This window comes from Leopardus geoffroyi, chromosome B1, assembly GCF_018350155.1.
Source record: "Leopardus geoffroyi isolate Oge1 chromosome B1, O.geoffroyi_Oge1_pat1.0, whole genome shotgun sequence".
Lineage (NCBI taxonomy): Eukaryota > Metazoa > Chordata > Mammalia > Carnivora > Felidae > Leopardus > Leopardus geoffroyi.
The window spans coordinates 148305909-148324085 of record NC_059327.1 but is presented as its reverse complement, the minus strand read 5'-3'; the positions used below and the strand labels follow the sequence as shown (position 1 = coordinate 148324085).

General features: G+C 38.0%; 1 protein-coding gene across 9 annotated transcripts in view; it reads left to right on the top strand.

The window, feature by feature from the left end:
- Positions 1-18177, top strand: part of RUFY3 (RUN and FYVE domain containing 3) — an 81121-nt gene that overhangs the window by 32474 nt on the left and 30470 nt on the right. For 3 of the 9 annotated variants that reach the window (XM_045473816.1, XM_045473815.1, XM_045473820.1), the window contains one exon: positions 820-873. The exons of the other annotated variants lie outside the window; for them this stretch is intronic. In XM_045473816.1, coding sequence (XP_045329772.1) covers positions 820-873 — 54 coding nt within the window. The remainder of the gene's footprint in view (positions 1-819; positions 874-18177) is intronic. 9 annotated transcript variants of the gene reach the window in all.

The following is an 18177-nucleotide window of genomic DNA, read 5'->3' as shown; positions in this document are numbered from 1 at the left end:
AATATAATAGCTTCAGAATTACTGAACGATGAAGCTGGTGTACTTTTTGAAAAATTTCTATAGGTTCTCTTATTTCCAAAGTCATCTTACAGCTTTAAGACACAGAAGTACCTATTATATTTGTAATCTTCGCATTCTTTCCTGTCCTTCTCCCTCACATGGAATATTCTGTGTACAGGAATATTGAATTTATAGAAAAAGGAGAGAGTACTATACTTTTAACTGAAGGCACATCTGTATTGAATTATAAATGATTTATTTTGTCTGTCTTCAAAGCAGCATCTTTTCCTTTATTTTTGGTTTGGGGAAGAACTGTATGGGTGGAGGGTTTTGAGAGAGGTATTTGGACTTTTCTGTGGTTATTTTAAGAAAAGTCACTAGTTTGTATCATATTTGGCCTGATTCTAAAAAGCATTCCACATATTTTCCAGCTCCACTGAAGTGGCCAAAACAAATGTTGAATGAGGCCAATGTTGTGTGCACTTAAAATACAAAGAGCCTAATCTTGCCTTTCAGTGGGAAAAAATCTGTTATTTTTTATGGGATATGAATCTTTGTTTCCTTTTGTTAGAAACTTTGAAATGATTTTAGCTTTGAAACAAATTTAATAGTCGTAGTCAATGTCTCTGCTTAGAGTCCTACCCCTTCTCAGGAGCATTTCCAGCCGTTTTCACTGTTAATCTCTGGGTTAAGCTGAAAGAATTCTAGGAAATCTCCCTTTCAGTTATCCTTTTGAAACCTTGTTTTTAATAGCACTTTTCTTTCTTGGCTTGCATGACATTTTATCTTTCTTTTCCTTTCTTTTTGCCGTTTGCAAAGACTCTTGGGAGGATTTGACAGATTTGGTGGAGCAAATGCGCGATGATACAGAAGGTGCGTGCCACACCAACATCTTTCAGCTTTTTTTCCTTTCTTTTCTTTCTTTATTTCTTTCTTTTTTATTTTTATTTTTTTAATTTCTAACCACCTTTTGATTGTTTTCCATAAGCGAGACTGTCAGCTTTAGGTTTTATTTCCCATGGCAATAATTGGAGTAATAAAAATATTTGCTACATTTTCCATACAGGTACTTCATTTGTACAGGATTAGGATTTTCAGAGTCTTGCAGTTAAAATCTTTATCCTTGTGGTTCCAAGTAAAGCATATATGTTTATGCTGTTCCTTTAGGATATTTGTTAAATATCTTAATAATAAATGTTTTAAGAGGACTTTATTTCAAAATTATATCAAATTTTTCTAGGCTGTTTTTTCATTTGTTGGGAAGATGTAAACACATTTTTTTTATCATTTGTGAAAAAATATATTTCTGTGAATTCCACAGTGGCCAAAAACAAACCAATCCCAGGAATCTGAAGTATCCAGTCTGGAATGTTGTTCTGATTTGTAGATTTCCATAACATGAAGCACTTTCATCTTGGTCCCGTATTAGCATTACTTTCCAGTGGAATTACTTTCAAAAGTAGCACATATGCTCCAATATATGAAGTTTCCTTCTGAAATCGGCACCAAACTTTAGGGAGCTCAAGGTAATTTATACATTTTATAATAAAAATAGAAAAATTGAAGTTTGGCTCCACTGCACTCTGTCATTTACATTCTCCCACTTTGCCTGGGCACTAAACGTCCCCCAGCTTCAGCACACACTCTCATAGCACACACAGGAGACTGGCCCTGCGTGCAGACTGGCCTTTTCATTGCCTGTGCCTGAGTGCCTTGAGTGCCTTGAGTGCCGTCAGCCTCCTCTCCTGCCTTGTACCTGCAGCATTCCACCCGGAGCACTTACTCCCCTTCTCCCTTACCTGCCCTGCGCCCCGCTGTGCTTGGGGCACCGCCCTCTAGCCCAGATACGTGCTCCTTGACAGCTGTGGCCCACGTTCATTTCTCCATTCACTCAAGTTCTTCAGAACTTGGAGCTTAAGGCTTTTTACTTGTTCTCTCCTTTTTGTGTTTATTGTCCTAGTTCAAGTGTAATATCCTTGAACAGAGGTTGTCTTAAACTTCTTGGTGTCCATGTGAGATCTGGGGTGGTACTGTGCTCAGTCCATTTGGTCACACCAGACAAGACTAAGGCATTCTGTCTCTACTGATGCCCAGTAGTTTCTTCTTCACTTTACTTTGAATGAGTAAATTATTATGAGTTTCACCTCATTTCCCACAGTCAAACTATGTCTTTATTCCATCTTTTAATATAACCAGTTACATATAATTCGATGAAAAAGCAAATCAGTATTACCTAGTTGATTGACAGTTCATAGACAACGAAAAACAAAGAGGAGGGTGTTGATTCATTCAGTGAGTAGCGTTTACTATTATGTTAGTTGCTATTACTATTATTTACCAGGCACCACACAGGTATAAGGTTTCGATTCCTTTAATAGACTAGGTACTAAAAAAGCTGCATAAAAGCCAAAAAATCTACGTCTTCTTCCCTAGGACTCAACCTGACAAAATTCCATTTCTTTAATACAAAGTACTACTGAAAGAATCAAGCCTACTGTGAGAGTCAGCCTCCTCTTTTTCATCTTGTTTGTGTGGGAATTTTTGTGAATGATTGCCACAGGTGAAATCAGAAAGGGAAATGAGGTGAATTGTAACAATATAGCACATAAAAAGCCCAGAAGATGTGAACTGTCAATACTTTGATGATAGTAGTAAATTACCAGTCATGTAGTGTATGGTAATGTTGGTCAAGAATGTATTTACAGAAAAGTCTTTCTGGAATGGAGTTTTTTAAAAGAAATGACAATCAGAATGGTGGAAAGGAAGGGGCTTTACTCATTAATATTTTTGAGTCATTCATCCCTGTCTTTTTTATTATCATTTTCTACTTCTCTTGCCTCATTTCAGTTATGTAAAATGCTAGAGTTTTACTATGTTATTACATAACAAGAGTTTTTATAAAAGTGCTTGTTACAAGAATAAACATGAGTTAAAGAGTATTGCCCACATGTAACAGAGTTAGCAACTCAGAGCCTGGGGTGGGTTCTGGTTTCAGATCTGAGAAAGCTGAGATGTATGTAGACTCAGATCTTTTCAGGAGACCTTTACCGCTGAACTGTTTCAATTCTGTCTCTTATCTGTTATTATGGATGTGTCATAACAGTTGACTTTTTAATAGATGAAGTGTTAACACCGGCCTCCAGCCTCCTGAAAATTTGCTTTTTAACATAACAAACTCTAGGAGGTTGCAGATTACAACTATTAGCTTTTGGGTTTTGTTTTGTTTTAAATTTTGTCAAGATTGAAGTTTCTTCTGGCAAACTGATTTCTTACAGTGATGGTTGTTGGTTTTACATTCAGTGTGTCTGTCACTCCTAACAGAATATGAAATGTCTTCTGAGGATGAAAATGTATCTTGCTTACAACACTGATCAATCATCTGGCATCCCATCTCATTATACACTATTAATTTGTGTCTAAAAGTTTGGAAACTCATGAGAAAATTATGAAGATTAAATGAAATAATAAAAGCGGATAATTTACTATCTTTAGTTTCTCAAATATTAAATTCCTTTCTGTACTCATTACCAGCCTCTTAAATGGATTTAGTGAATTTGCAGTTGTCCAGATTATTGCCCATCTTTCTGAGCATTGAAATAGTTGGGATGTTAATTGAATTAGGGAAATGATACACCTTTGTGACATACTATTTGATCAAGATTGCTTACTGGTTCCTTGACATTTTCTTTTGGGTTAAGACTTAATGTCCGCCATCGTGAAAAATGGAAAGAACTATCTAAGAGATAGTCTTAGCATGTAACACTGTGTCACATAGTCATTGAGTAAAGGTTTATTTTAAATAAAATTGTTGCACTTATACTTATGGAAAACCATAATAATTTTAATCACTAACAATGTTTTATTCTTAGCATGTCCTAAGCATTTCTAAATATTTAACACATACTAATTTGTTTAGTCTTCAAAACCCTAGTATTGTTTTATAGATAAGGAAAGTGAGGCCTACCCCATGAAGAAAATTGCCAGGTGGAATACTGCTCGGCAATAAAAAGGAACAAGCTATTGATACACCCAACAACTTGGATGAATATAAGGAATTATGCTGAGTGGGGGAAAAAAATGCCAATTTAAAAAGTTACATACTGTGTGATTACGTTTATATAATATTCTTGAAATGACAAAAGTATAGAAATGGAAAATAGTAGTTGCCAAGGGTTAGGAGAGGGTAGGGGGCTGGAGGAAAGTAAGTTTGGCTTTAAAAGGGCAAGATGAGGGATCCTTGTGTTGATGGCAACGTTGTGTGTGTTAACTGTAATTCAATATGAGTATTCTGGTTATGATAATGTACTCTAGTTTTTGCAAAGTGTTACATTTGGGGGAACTAGGTTAAGGGTACACACAACCACTACAATTTTTAGAACTGCATGTGAATCAACAATTATCTCAAAAAAAAGTGCAGAGAAAAAAGAGATAAACTTTCCCAGAATCGCACAGGGTAGAATTCAAGTAGAGTTCAAACTCCCACAGGCTCACTCCAAAGCTTGTGCCCTTGACCACTACACCAGAGTTCAAACCTATTTGACTTAAGACCCACTGTAAAAATATGTTTTCGCCAAAACTCAGTACATACATCATTTATTTGTATGTACCTAGAACATGACCTCTAGAACATGTATCAATACATGACCTTACTATGGTGAGACATAGTAAATCAATTTTATACTCCACTAAGGAGTGTGACCTTTAGTTTGAAAGCTGCTGTAGGTACTAAGCTCTAAGAAAGAGAGCTCTTCCTGAAATGGCTCTATTTTAGATTCTGTTTCCTGCATACAATTATTGTCATTCTCCAAAGGCTGGGCAACTAACCGTTCATCCTTCTGTTTCTGTATAAACCATCTCCTCTGGTGAAAGCATCTAATAATTGCCACTATTATCCCTATGCTAATGATTATCCAACCTCAAACTTTAATTTGTATTTACAGCTATGTGATGAAAAAATATGTTAAGAATACTTCCACATAAATGTCCTTTACCATATCTGAAACCAACCTGATTTTACCCCTTACCCCCAAATAGTTACTCAGTTTTTTCATTTTCATTTCCAGTCTCACGGGGCAAAAACTTTGGCTGTTCGTGACTGTTCTGTTTCCTTAACTGGTACAGTCCTTCATGGCAGGCAGTTTTGGTCCTCTTCCCCCCGCCCCCCGCCCAAATTCACTGTGCATAATCCTCTCAGACTCATCATCTTCAAAGTTTTGATTACACCACCTCTCTGCTCAAAACCTAGAGTGGTTCTCATTACCTGTTTCATTACCTGTCTGCTTTTAGAGACTTCTGTCACCTGACTTTGTCACCTTTCTCACTGTGTCACCTCTGTCACCTTTCCCGTGCTTTCCAGCTCTCCCCATGCCATTCCGATTCTCTTTACCTCATTTCACACACCCATTCCCACCTTTTGGAATGCATTCTTCCGTGTTTTCTGTGATTTCACCTTGAGGGTCTTCCTCAAATCCTACAGTATTTGGTGGTGTCTTATTTGGAACACAGGTGTACAGTATTCCCGGCATTAACCTAAAGATCGAGATTATTCCAGGTTTTTGGTCAGGTCTGGAGTTTACCCTATTTACAAGCTGAACAATTAGCCTGATTCTGTTCTTAGATACTGGCAAAAGATACAAGACTCCTAGTGGGAGACAAAGGACTTTATTACTCATGACACTGCAAACAGCCTGAACATCAGCATACTGGTGTCTTGCACAAGAGTCCCACCTAGTAGACACCATAAGGCTCAGCAAGATGCTCTGCATGTGGTGGGTGGGTGTTGCAGCTGAGGAACACTGACTTTGGAGAACCCATTGCTTTTATAGGAAGCAGTAAGAAAGCCTCACCTCTCATGACTATCAGCTGCATAAACAGCCCTGACAGATGACCCAGATAAAAGAGTGGTCAGGGTCTTGTTGCAGTCTTGATACAACCCAGTAAAGATGTGTAATGGCACAAGAGGGCCAAGGAGGATTGTCTCTCCCAACATTTTACAGGTAAAATATAAAGAAATGAGAAATTTTCCCAGTATCAGGAAATGTGAGAAACGGAGATCTAACTCTTCTAGATCAGAGCTCTAGCTGTCCTAAGTCACAGTGGTGCCCTCAACATTTAAACTATTTCTATGGAATAAGCTGAGCAAAGCAAGGAACTTTTGGGTTTGTACTTATCTCCTAAATTTCTTATGTTGCCTCAAAACAGAGACGACTGACTGTTGTCCTAACTTATAAATGTTCCCGGAAATTTTCTAGGTATTCTTCTGTGGTGTTGAGTTCGGGAAGCTCCCAAAACAAAAATTGATTATATTATGATATGGGAGCCTAATGAAGAAGAAACCAGTGCATTTTCATAGGAAACTCTTGGAATAGAGTGTATGTAAATGGACATCTTTTAAACATTAAAGATAGTGGATGCCTAAAAGAAAAACACTTTTCCTTTACTGCTCACACTACTTCTGACACCAATTATGCGGGGGATTTTCCCACACCAACCCATTCGCTAGCATCAGTTCAATTCTGACACCATCTACCTGGAGTTAGTGCAGACTCCACGGGTTAGGAGGTTACTCCTACAAGGTGCCCCCTCATTTCAGATGCTAATTGCTAGGCCAGGTTGTCACCTCTGCTTCTGACCAACTAGGTCTAAATCAGAGGTTCTTGTGACCCCCTCATAAAGTTTGATAATTTTCCAGAATGGCTCAGGCCTCAGGAAGAGAGTTTACTTGCTAGATTATGGTGTATTACCAAAGAATACAACTCAGGAACAGCCAGGTGGAAGAGGTGCATAGGGCTAAGTGTGTGGGAAGGAGCGCAGAGGTTCCATACTCTCTCTGGGTGCTTCACCCTCCTAGCACCTCAGTGTGTCCACCAACCCAGTGGCTGTCTCATCCCTTTTGGTTAGGATTTTTATGCAAGTTTCATTATATAGGCCTGATTGATTAAATTATTGGTTATTGATGACTGAACTCAATCTTCAGCCCCTCTCCTCTCCCTGGAGTTGGGAGGCGGGGTACAGCTGAAACTTCCAACCCTTTAATCACATGGCTATTGCTCCTGGGCAACCAGCCCCCATCCTTAGGAACTTTCCAAAAATGCTTCTTTTACCCTTAACTCTGGAGCTATTTCAGGAGCCAGGGACAAAAACCACATATAACAAAAGATGTTTCTATGGCTCTTATCACTTAGGAAATTTTAAGGGTTTTAGGAGCTCTTTGTTCAGGATATACATATAAAGTTCACAATGCCTTATCAAGAATGAGTGATAGTATATAAAAGAATGGTTTGGAAACATTAAATCACCAAATAAGATCATTCAGTTCAGTATTAATGCCAATCAGAAGGGGTTTTTGGTTATTTTCAGAGATGGGAAAACAGTATAGAGGTAGTCTTCTCACTGGAGGTTGGCAGTTAAACCTTGACCTGAAGCAAAAGAAAACAGAACCTCTTTTTTATTTTTAATTATGGAAGTTTTCAATTACATAGAGTAATGAAGCCTAAAGTTGCCATCACCCAGCTTTAATAATTGTCAATATTTGCTGATCTTATTTCATCAATTTCCATATTTTTGTTCCTGGAGTACTTACAACCCCCAACTTAGGACTTTTTTAATTTATGGTGGTGTGAAAGGGATATTCATTCAGTAGAAACCATACTTCACATTGTGAATTTTCACCTTTTCCCAAGCTTTCCCATGACGGTGGGCAATAGCAGAGAAATGTGGCTCCCAGTCAACCCACGCAGTCACAAGGGTAAACATCTGATACACTTAAAACCATCCTGTGCCATACAGCCATTCATTTTTCACTCTCAGTACAGTATTTAATAAATGACATGGGGTATTCAACACTTTGTGATAAAATAGGCTTTTGTTAGATGATTTGCCCAACTCTAGGCTAATGTGACTGAGTATGTTTAAGATAGGCTAGGTCTGTTAAAGGTTAGGTGTTAATTTATGATATTTTCAATGGAAAATGCGTTGGTTGGGATGTAACCCCATAGTATCTTGAAGAAGATCTGTATTTTTTTATTTTTATTTTTAAAATTTTTTTTAACATTTATTTATTTTTGAGGGACAGAGACAGAGCATGAGCGGGGGAGGGGCAGAGAGCGAGGGAGACAGAATCCAAAGCAGGCTTCAGGCTCTGAGCTGTCAGCACAGAGCCCAATGTGGGGCTCAAACCCGTTAACCATGAGATCATGACCCAAGCCAAAGTCAGATGCTCAACCGACTGAGCCACCCAGGTGCCCCAGAAGATCTGCATTTTAAAGAAAACTCCAAACAGTATTCCTTACCACTTGTAAGCACTTCGATATTAACAGTAATTTCTTTTTTTTTTAATTTTTTTTAACGTTTATTTATTTTTGAGACAGAGAGAGACAGAGTATGAACAGGGGAGGGGCAGAGAGAGAGGGAGACACAGAATCTGAAATGGGCTCCAGGCTCTGAGCTGTCAGCACAGAGCCCGACACGGGGCTCGAACTCACGGACCGTGAGATCATGACCTGAGCCGAAGTCGGACGCTTAACCGACTGAGCCACCCAGGTGCCCCAATAATTTCTTAATAGTACCTACTATTTATTCAGCTCATTTTCAAAGGTTGCTTGTCTTAAATATGTCTCTTTTTAATTGGTTTATTCAAATCAGGATCCATACATAATATACATTATTATATATCTTAAGTCTCTAGTTTTTTTTATTTTTTAATTTTTTAATACTGCTATTATCTTCCTAATTTTATTTATTTGTTTTTTCTTTCCAAGTTGTTATCTAAATTCTTGTTTGTTAACATAGAGTGTAACAATAAGTTTCAGGTGAAGAATTTAGTGACTCATCACTTACATACAGCACCCCGTGCTCATCAAAACAAGTTCTCTCCTTAATACCCATTACCTATTTAACTCATCCCCCTGCCCCCCTCCCCTCCAGCAAGTCTCTAGTTTTTTTAAAGAACTGCCTTATTGAGATATAATTCACCATACCATAAGAGTCATACCACAATACCATAAGAGCCACCACTCTCAGCTGTATCATTTAGTAGTTACTATATTTATAAAGTTGTACCTCCATCACGACTACCGGAATATTCTCATCACCCTATACAAGACCAGTGCTGAGCTACTGAGCCTTCTCCTTCTCATCACCCTACAAAAAAAACCCTATACATATCTATTACCATTGAGTTCCTATCCCTCTTTCCCCCAGGTCCTGGCAACTACTCACCCACTTTCTGTTTCTATAGATTTGCCTGTTCTGGACATTTCATGTAAACGATCATTAAACATGGGGCCTTTAGTGCCTGGCTTCTTACATTCAGCATGGTGTTTTCAAGGTTCATACATAACATGGCATGTATCAGTACCTCATTCCTTTTTATTGCTGTGAATGACATTTCATTGAACATACCACATTTTATTTGTCCATTCATCAATTGATGGACATTTGTACTATTTCCATGTTTAGACTATTATGAGTAAAGTTGCTATGAACATGCATGTATGAGTTTTAAATGGACATGTGTTTTCCCTTCTTTTGGTTATACACCTAAAAAGGGAATTGCTGGGTCATATTGGTGACTATGGTTTAACCTTTGGGGAACTGCCAGACTGTTTTCCAAAGCAGCTGTACCATTTGACATTCCTGCCAACAGTGAACCAGGGTTCCAATTTCTCCACGTTCTTGTCAACACTTGTTATTTTCCTTTAAAAAATTTTTTTTTAATTACATCCATCTTAGTGAATGTGAAGTGGTATCTCATTGTGTTTTTGATTTGCATTTTCCTAATGAGCATTATTTCATGTACTTGTTTGCCATTTATATGTATATCTTCTCTGAAAAAAATGTTCAAATCCTTTGCCCATTCTTTTTTACTGGATTGTCTTTTGTTGAATTGTAAGAGTTCTTTGTATATTCTAGATATTGGATATAATGTGATTTTTTTCTCCCATTCTGTAGGCTCTCTTTTCACTTTTTAATGATGTCCTTTGAAGCACAAATTTTTTTAATTTTTATAAAATCCAGTTGTTTGTTTTTTCTGTTGCTGTGCTTTTGGAGTCATTTATTATTTTTTTTTAGTATTTATTTATTTTTGAGAGAGAGAGAGCAAGAGCGAGCACAAGTGGGGAAGGGGCAGAGAGAGAGAGACACAGAATGTGAGGCAGGCTCCAGACTCCAAGCTATCAGCGCAGAGACCAATGTGGGACTCAAACCCTTGAACCATGAGATCATGACCTGAGCCAAAGTCAGACGCTTAACCGACTGAGCCACACAGGTGCCCCACTTTTGGTGTCATTTAAAAAATCATTTGGTCATGTTGTATAATCCTTTTTATATGTTGCTAGATTTGGTTTGTAAGTACTTTGTTGAGGGTTTTGCATCTGTATTCATAAGAGGTATTTAGTAATCTATAGTTTTTTTATATAGTTGCCTGATTTCTATCTAAGGTAATAATTGGTTTCATAGAATGAAATGGGAAATGTTCCATCTTCCAGTTTTTTAGAATTGTTTATGAAGGGTTATTTTCATTCTTTATTTTTTTGAATGATAGATTTCAATAATGAAGCCATCTGGTTCCAGCTTCTTTTCTGTGGGATGTTTTTTTTTTTCTTTTCTTGTTTTGTTTTGTTTTGTTTTGTTTTGTTTTGTTTTGTTTTGTTTTTAAAGAGAGAGAGAGAGAGAGAGAGAGCGAGCAGGGGAGAAGGGCAAAGGAAGATAGAGAGAGAGTGCCCATGTTGAGCCTGATGTGAGGCTTGATCCCACGACCCTGGGATCATGACCTGAGCAGAAATCAAGACTCAGATGCTCAATTGACTAAGCCACCAAGGCACCTCTATGGGATGTTTTTTTTACTGACAAATTCCGTATCTTTACCTGTTACGGATTTTCTGTTTCTTAAGTCAGTTTTGGTGATCTGTATCTTTGTTAGAAAATGTTCATTTTGTCTAGGTTGTCTAATATTTTGGCATACAGTTGTCAGTAGTATTCCCTTCCAATCCTTTTTGTTTCTGTAAGGTCAACAATGTCTCCTCTTCATTCCTCAGTTTAGCAATTTAAGTCTTCTGTCTTTTTCTATTGGTCAATCAAGCTAAATATTTGTCAGTTGTTGATCTTATCAAAGAACCAACTTCAGGTTTCATTGATTTTCTCAGTACTTTAATGTGCTGTTTATTTCTGTTCTAATCTTTTATTACCCCTTCTTCCTGGGGCTTTCCACTGGTATATGTGTTTATTGGTTGCCCTTGAGGAAGCTTCTGTGAAATCATGGAATTAAGTTATGCTAGAGCTGGAAGAGTCATGTAGGTCAGTGCCTTGACAAACTTTAATGCACATATAGATCACCTCGGGTCGAGTTAAAGTGCAGAACCTGATTCAGTAGTACCATTGGAGCCTAAGGCCTCCCATTTCCAAAAGCTTCCAGGTGATGCCAATTTTGATGCCAGGGCTACATGTGCAGTGGCAAGGATCTAGTTCTTTTGGTATCAGGGTCATTTGTCGGGTTTTCCAAAACCTGTTGTTTCTCTCCATTCCAGAGTTAATAATATACTCCCCCGACCCCTTGAGAATTGGTGCTGCAGGGAGTCATTAGGATCGATATGGGTGTGTGTTGTTTCCACCAGATAAAAGAATTACTGAACAAGCTTAACCCTCATTTCACAGATGAGGAAATTGAAGCCCCAAAGAAATGAGACTCCTTGCCTGGTGTCATAAGTTAATTGGTACAAAGAACTGATTAATATCAAACAGATTAAGAGTAGTGGGTGGATATAGTGTTCCTGATAATAAGGATGGATTTTAGTGAAGCACATCTTTGATTACGCTATTACCAAGGAAAGGTAGCAATGAGGATAAACAAATTTGTTGTTAAATTTTCTTGACTAACGTCTTTAAGATTTCAACCAGACAAAATGTTACTTAAGTGTATTTCCTCTTTATTACTCGAGTAGAATTTTATATGGTATTTGGAATGGCATTAAGGAGAATAGATAGATATGGGTACATAGATAATCTAAGGGTCCTAAGACTCTTGATTATTTTTACATTTTTGAAAAGATTTTTTTAATGTTTTTATTTATTTTTGAGAGAGAGAGAAAGAGACAGAGCATGAGTGGGGGAGGGGCAGAGAGAGAGAAAGATGGAGACACAGAATGTGAAGCAGGCTCCAGGCTCTGAGCCTTCAGCACAGAGCCCGACCTGGGGCTGGAACCGTGAGATCATGACCTGAGCTGAAGTTAGACGTTTAACTGACTCAGCCACCCTAAAAAGATTTTATTTCTAAGTAATCTCTACACCCAGCATGGGGTTCAAACTTACAACCCGGAGATCAAGAGTTGCATGCTCTACCGACAGAGCCAACCAGACACCCCATCTATTGATTATTTTTTTAATACTATTTAGGTTTACTTATTTATTTGGAGAACTTATGTATTAAAGTGAGCGAGGGGAGGGACAGAGAGAGAGAATCCCAAACAGACCCCATGCTGTCAGCGCAGAGCCCAACATGGGGTTGGAACAAACCATGAGATCATGACCTGAACTGAAACCAAGAGTTGGACGCTTAACTGACTGAGCCACCCAGGTACCCCATCTATTGATTATTTTTAAATGAGGATTGAGTCAAAGTTCATGATTCTCAAGTGTCATTAGAATAGTCAAATTGTGTTTTATTATAAGATCTTCTAGTGCTTTCAGTAATTTGTTCACTATCAAGGACTAGCAATTTTACGCCCAGTTTTTAAGAAATAGTACAGGGGTACCTGGGTGGCTCAGTGGGTTGAGTGTCTGTCTAGCTCAGGTCATGATTTTGTGGTTCGTGGGTTTGAGCCCTGCATTGGGCTTGCTGCTGTCCGTGCGGAGCCCGCTTTGGATCCTCTGTCCCCTTCTCTCTCTGCCCCTCCCCCACTTGTGTGCTCCCTGAAAAATAAATAAAACACTTAAAAAATAATAATAAATATGTTAAAAAAAGAAATATTACAGAAAAGGTTCAAAATAGATTTATTTAGGAATTATTGGCCTTCAAACATTCTGAACACAGTAAGCTTTCCTCTCTATATCTTTGTTATTTTGTCGTTTTTAATCTCATGTTAATGTTCTTAGGTATCTTTTGAAAATCTCTGTATGGCAACTTTTGTTTCTCATATAGTCTAAATTTTTGATCTATCAAATAACCAGGAAATTCTAAAGAGTAACTGCTTGTGTTACATACGAATTATTCCCAACTTACCCAGAATTGGGTACAATATAACATACTTAATATTAATAAATGTTAAGTATAACTTAATTTTCTTCAATTATTCTTAAAATATTTCAAGATTTCTCTGTATGAACATTAGTCATTTCACTAAAGAGATGGAATGGGGTCTTGGTCAGATGATGGGTTTGCAGAACAGTGTGACTCAGTGTCACTCTTAGCTATGTGACTTTGGGTTCACTTTTGTCATCACTATTAACTAAATGAGCCTCATTACTCTGTAAAGTTCATTAATATTTCCTCATATAGAAATTAGCAGTCTTGAAGACCTATAATAAACATACACATATGCTTGAAAGAACTTTGGTTTGAAAATCAATTAATATAGCTTATTATTGTAACTATAGTCATTTCTGTAGTTTCTTTAGTCCACTGCTCCTGGTGTGTTCCCCACCATGGTGCTTTGTACCCCTACCCATCTATTCACCAAAACTAGAAAATTACTCTCCATTCTTCCTCCTCCTCCTCTCACATCTAAGTGGTCATCAAGTCCTGAAATCCTGACATCCTACCCCTAGAACAGCCCCCAAAGCTAATTAATTCCCTCTTCTCCCCACAGCTCCGATGGCTCTTCCCTTATTGTTTCTCTCCCCAACTATTGCAGGAGACCCTTCCTTGCTCCACAGCGTTGAGTTCTAACACCCTTCCAGTTTGTCTTCCATGTGGCTGTGACAATGGCTTCTCTAAAATTTGTATCTGTGGGGCGCCTGGCTGGTTCAGGCGGAAGAGCATGTGACTCTTGATCTTGGGGTCATGAGTTCAAGCTCCATGCTGGGTGTAGAGATTACTTAAATAAATAAAACTTTAAAAAATAAATAAGATTCAAATCTGTGACATCACACCTCTCATTAAACTCTTTACTGATAAAGTAAAATCCATACTCCTTAACAAAGATCCTTAGCAGTCTCTCTTTTACCTATTTCCCTCATCTCATTTCACAGCATTTACTCATATGTACCATAAACTATGGCACTTTTTCCATTTTATTTTTCTTAGTGTTCTTAGTTCTTAGTTTCTTAGTGTTCCAAGTTCTTTTCATTCTTCAGTGCCTTTGCCCCAGCTGTTCCTTCCATTCTGCTCCCTTCCCAGCTCTTTGCCAAACCAATGTCTTTCTGTCCTTTAAGACTGAACTCAATTGGGGTGCCTGGGTGTCTCAGTCGGTTGAGCTTCCAACTTCAGCTCAGGTCATGATCTCACACTCTGTGAGTTCAAGCCCAGCGTTGGGTTCTGTGCTGACAGCTTAGAGCCTGGAGCCTGCTTCAGATTCTGTGTCTCCCTCTCTCTCTGACCCTCCCCCGTTCACACCCTGTCTCTCTCTGTCTCTAAAATAAATAAACATTAAAAAAAAAATAAATTAAAAAAAAAAAGACTGAACTCAAAAGTCTCACCCTCTGTTACCAATGTGTATGGCACCTAATAATGTCTGTATATTAATTTTGTACGCTGTTACCTTAATGAATTATATTTTTTTGCATATTTTGTTTGTTTGATTTTCTGGGTGTAGAATCAGACAGAACATGTGAGAGGAGTAATGTTTGACCCACTCTTTCACAGGTTATATGTCTCCAATTTCTTTATCTTCTTTAATTGCATTCTTCCACTTTCAGTACAGTGTTCAGAATTAGCCATGTTAATATGTATTTCTTAATTTTCTTAAAATGCTACAGAGTGACTAAAAACATTTTATTATCTGGAGAAAAAAAAAACAGTCTCAAGGTGCCTGGGTGGCTTAGTCAGTTGAGCATCTGACTCTTGATTTCGGCTTAGGTCATGATCTCACCATTTGTGAGTTCAAGCCACGGTTTGTGAGTTTGAGCCCCGAATCAGGTTCTGCGCTAACAGCATGGAGCCTGCTTAGAATTCTCTCTCTCCCTCTTTTTCTGCCCCTCACCACTGTCTCTCACTTTCTCTCTTTCTCACTCTCTCTCTCAAAATAAATAAATATTTTTTTAAAACCAAATAGCCTCATCTCTGAGAACTTAATATATACATACCTGCCCTTTAAATTTGAAGGGAAGGGGCATCTGGGTGGCTCAGTCGGTTAAGCATCTGACTCTTGGTTTCAGCTCAGATCATGATCTCACAGTTCCGTGGGTTCAAGCCGTGCGTCAGGCTCTGTGCTGGCAGCCCTCGCCCTACTCACGTTGTCTCTGTCTCTCTCAAAATAAATCAATAAACTTAAAAAAAAGTTCTTTCGAAGGAAAAAGGGAGCCAGGTCAGGTAGCTTTCTTCTGTGCATATTCTCATAATATCCTGTGTATACTTTTGTTAGTGTTCTTATTACAGTACGTTTACACAGCCTCTCAAACTTTTCCACATCCAGTGGCAGAAGAAATTGTATTAGACTTGTATACAGTGTGTCTGAAATTTTACATTAATATCGCATCTAGTATCTTAGCCTTAAAATTTATATAAAATTTACATTTGATTCCATAGAAAGAGGATATTTGGCCTAATATAAAAACATTTTAATTTTATTTGTTCTGAAATAAAATTGATCTTTGTCAAAGATGGTAATGTTTATTGTGAAATTTCAAGTGTTCTCTGTAAGTTGCCCTGTTTTCGTTCTCCAGACATTTGTGTAAACCAAGTTTGATAAATAGTGAGCACTTTGATGTCAGGAACTAGGTCTTTTATCTCTGGAATCCCAGCATTAAATATCTAACACCAAGTAGATGGTCACTATTTATAGAAAAAAATGAATGAATGAACAGAAGTTCAGATTTTGAAATAATAGTGTTAAATGTTAGCATTGTTAAACGTTTTTAGTTATTTTTCTCCTAGAAAAAATATGACATAACATTGTGAAAATCATGCATTTGTTTTCACTTTTTTTTTTTTTTTTTTTTTTTAGCCCATGCACGAGCGGGGGAGAGGGACAGAGGGAGAGAGAGAAAGAAATCTTAAGTAGGTTCCACGTTCAGTGCAGAGCCCGACACATGGCTGGATCCCACAACCCTGGGATCACGACCTGAGCTAAACTCAAGAGTCGGACGCTCAAGCAACTGAGCCACCCAGGCACCCCTGAAAGCCATGCACTTTTAAAAACCATTTTCTGGGGGGCACCTGGGTGGCTCGGTTGAGCGTTCAACTGCAGCTCAGGTCATGATCTCACAGCTCGTGAGTTTGAGCCCCGCGTCAGGCTCTGTGCTGACAGCTCAGAGCCTGGAGCCTGCTTCGGAGTCTGTGTCTCCCTCTCTCTACCCCTAACCCACTCGCATTCTGTCTCTGTCTCTGTCAAAAATAAACATTAAAAAAAAAAAATTTCTGGGCTATACAATATAACAAAACTTTAAAATGAAAACTTTTATGGTTAAAAGTATAAAATATACAGGAAATATCACATTGTAAGTATTCAGTGTAATGAATTTTCACACACTCAACAATTGCACACCAAAAACCAGAACCCCAGAAGTCCTTCCATGCTCCCTTTGGGTTGCTGCAACCCTTTTTAACAGCATATATTCGTTCCACAAAATCATTTTACACTCGAGTACGATTTAAGACAAGTAACAAACTGATTGAATAGATTATTTTTTATTTTGTGACAAATTAAATTAGTGATTTGGTGATCTTTACTAGTACCCAACATTACAAAATGGAACAAAGAAATAATTAATTTTAAGTGCGAATTATTTTCAGTAGTTTGATTTCGTACTAACCAGGAAACGTAATTAAAATGATTTGTAATGCCCATACTCTTATATACTATTCACAAAAATGATAATAATAAGCATTAAATAATAAACATTTTACCTTCTGCATTAAATAATTAATAATGAGCAGTGAAGTCTTTTGAGCTTTTTATGCCTAATGTCAAATTACCCTGATTTTTGTTTGACCTTCTTTTATTTGTTTAGAGTAGTGGTTCTCAGTGGGGAAGCAACCTGATTTTGTCTTCCAGGGGACAGGCATTGGGCGGTATCTGGAGATATTTTTGGTTGTCATAACTGGAGGATGCTACTGACACCTAGTGGGTAAAGGCTTGGGTTGCTACTAAACTTAATTCACAGAACAACCCCACACCCCCTCAAAAAAAAGAATTATCTGGCCAAAACATTAGTAGTGCAGAAGCTGAGAGCAGTATTTTCTAAAGAATGGATGGGTTGTTTGTGTTTGATGTAGATTAGTTCAATAGGGTATAGCACCATACTAAGTCATCCGAGGTATTAGGAATTTAATTTCCCTAGGCATTAGTTCATCTTTCTGCATGGTTTATGCACCCCAGGCCACAAACAGATGTCTTGAACATGTTGCTACTGATTGTAAGAAGAATGACATGAGGCAATGTAGAAGTGTAAATTACATCACCATTCTGGCAAGAGTCTCCAATCCAGCTCTCCAATGACATTTTCTTGCCATCTATTGGGAGGTTAAACAGAATCTAGTTGCTGTCCACAAACATTTATGCACACCCACACACGTTTATCCCATTCATTTCTTCCAGCGATTATGGGAGGTTAGAAACACTGGAGTGCACATAAATGCCAGTAACAAAGTTGGGAATTAATGTCTGATAAAACTGGTTTTAGCGGCTATGTTTTAGGGGGTAGTTTTGTTGTGCATTTTACCTTGTGAGCTTATTCTGGTCTCAACACTTACCTGCCCTGAGGAAAGAGAGTCACATTTGAGGCCTGGTGTTAAAGGATTTGTTGTGCAAGGAAGAATTAATGGCAATATATATACCAATTCTGACTTTTTTTTTCTTTAAAACTACTACCTCAGAGAACAGCACAACAAAGCCAGATTTATATAGTTGGAACTCTGGCTTGTTGTGTCTTACTGGCTGGGCCCAGGGACTGGCTCTTTCACACGCTTAGCCTCATTTGTAAGTTGGTGCTACTGGTAACTGTCTCACAGCCTGACGTAAGGAGGGATTGAAATTGTAACGGTCAGAAGCAGCCCACAGTACCTGGCACAGCATAGGCCCCAGT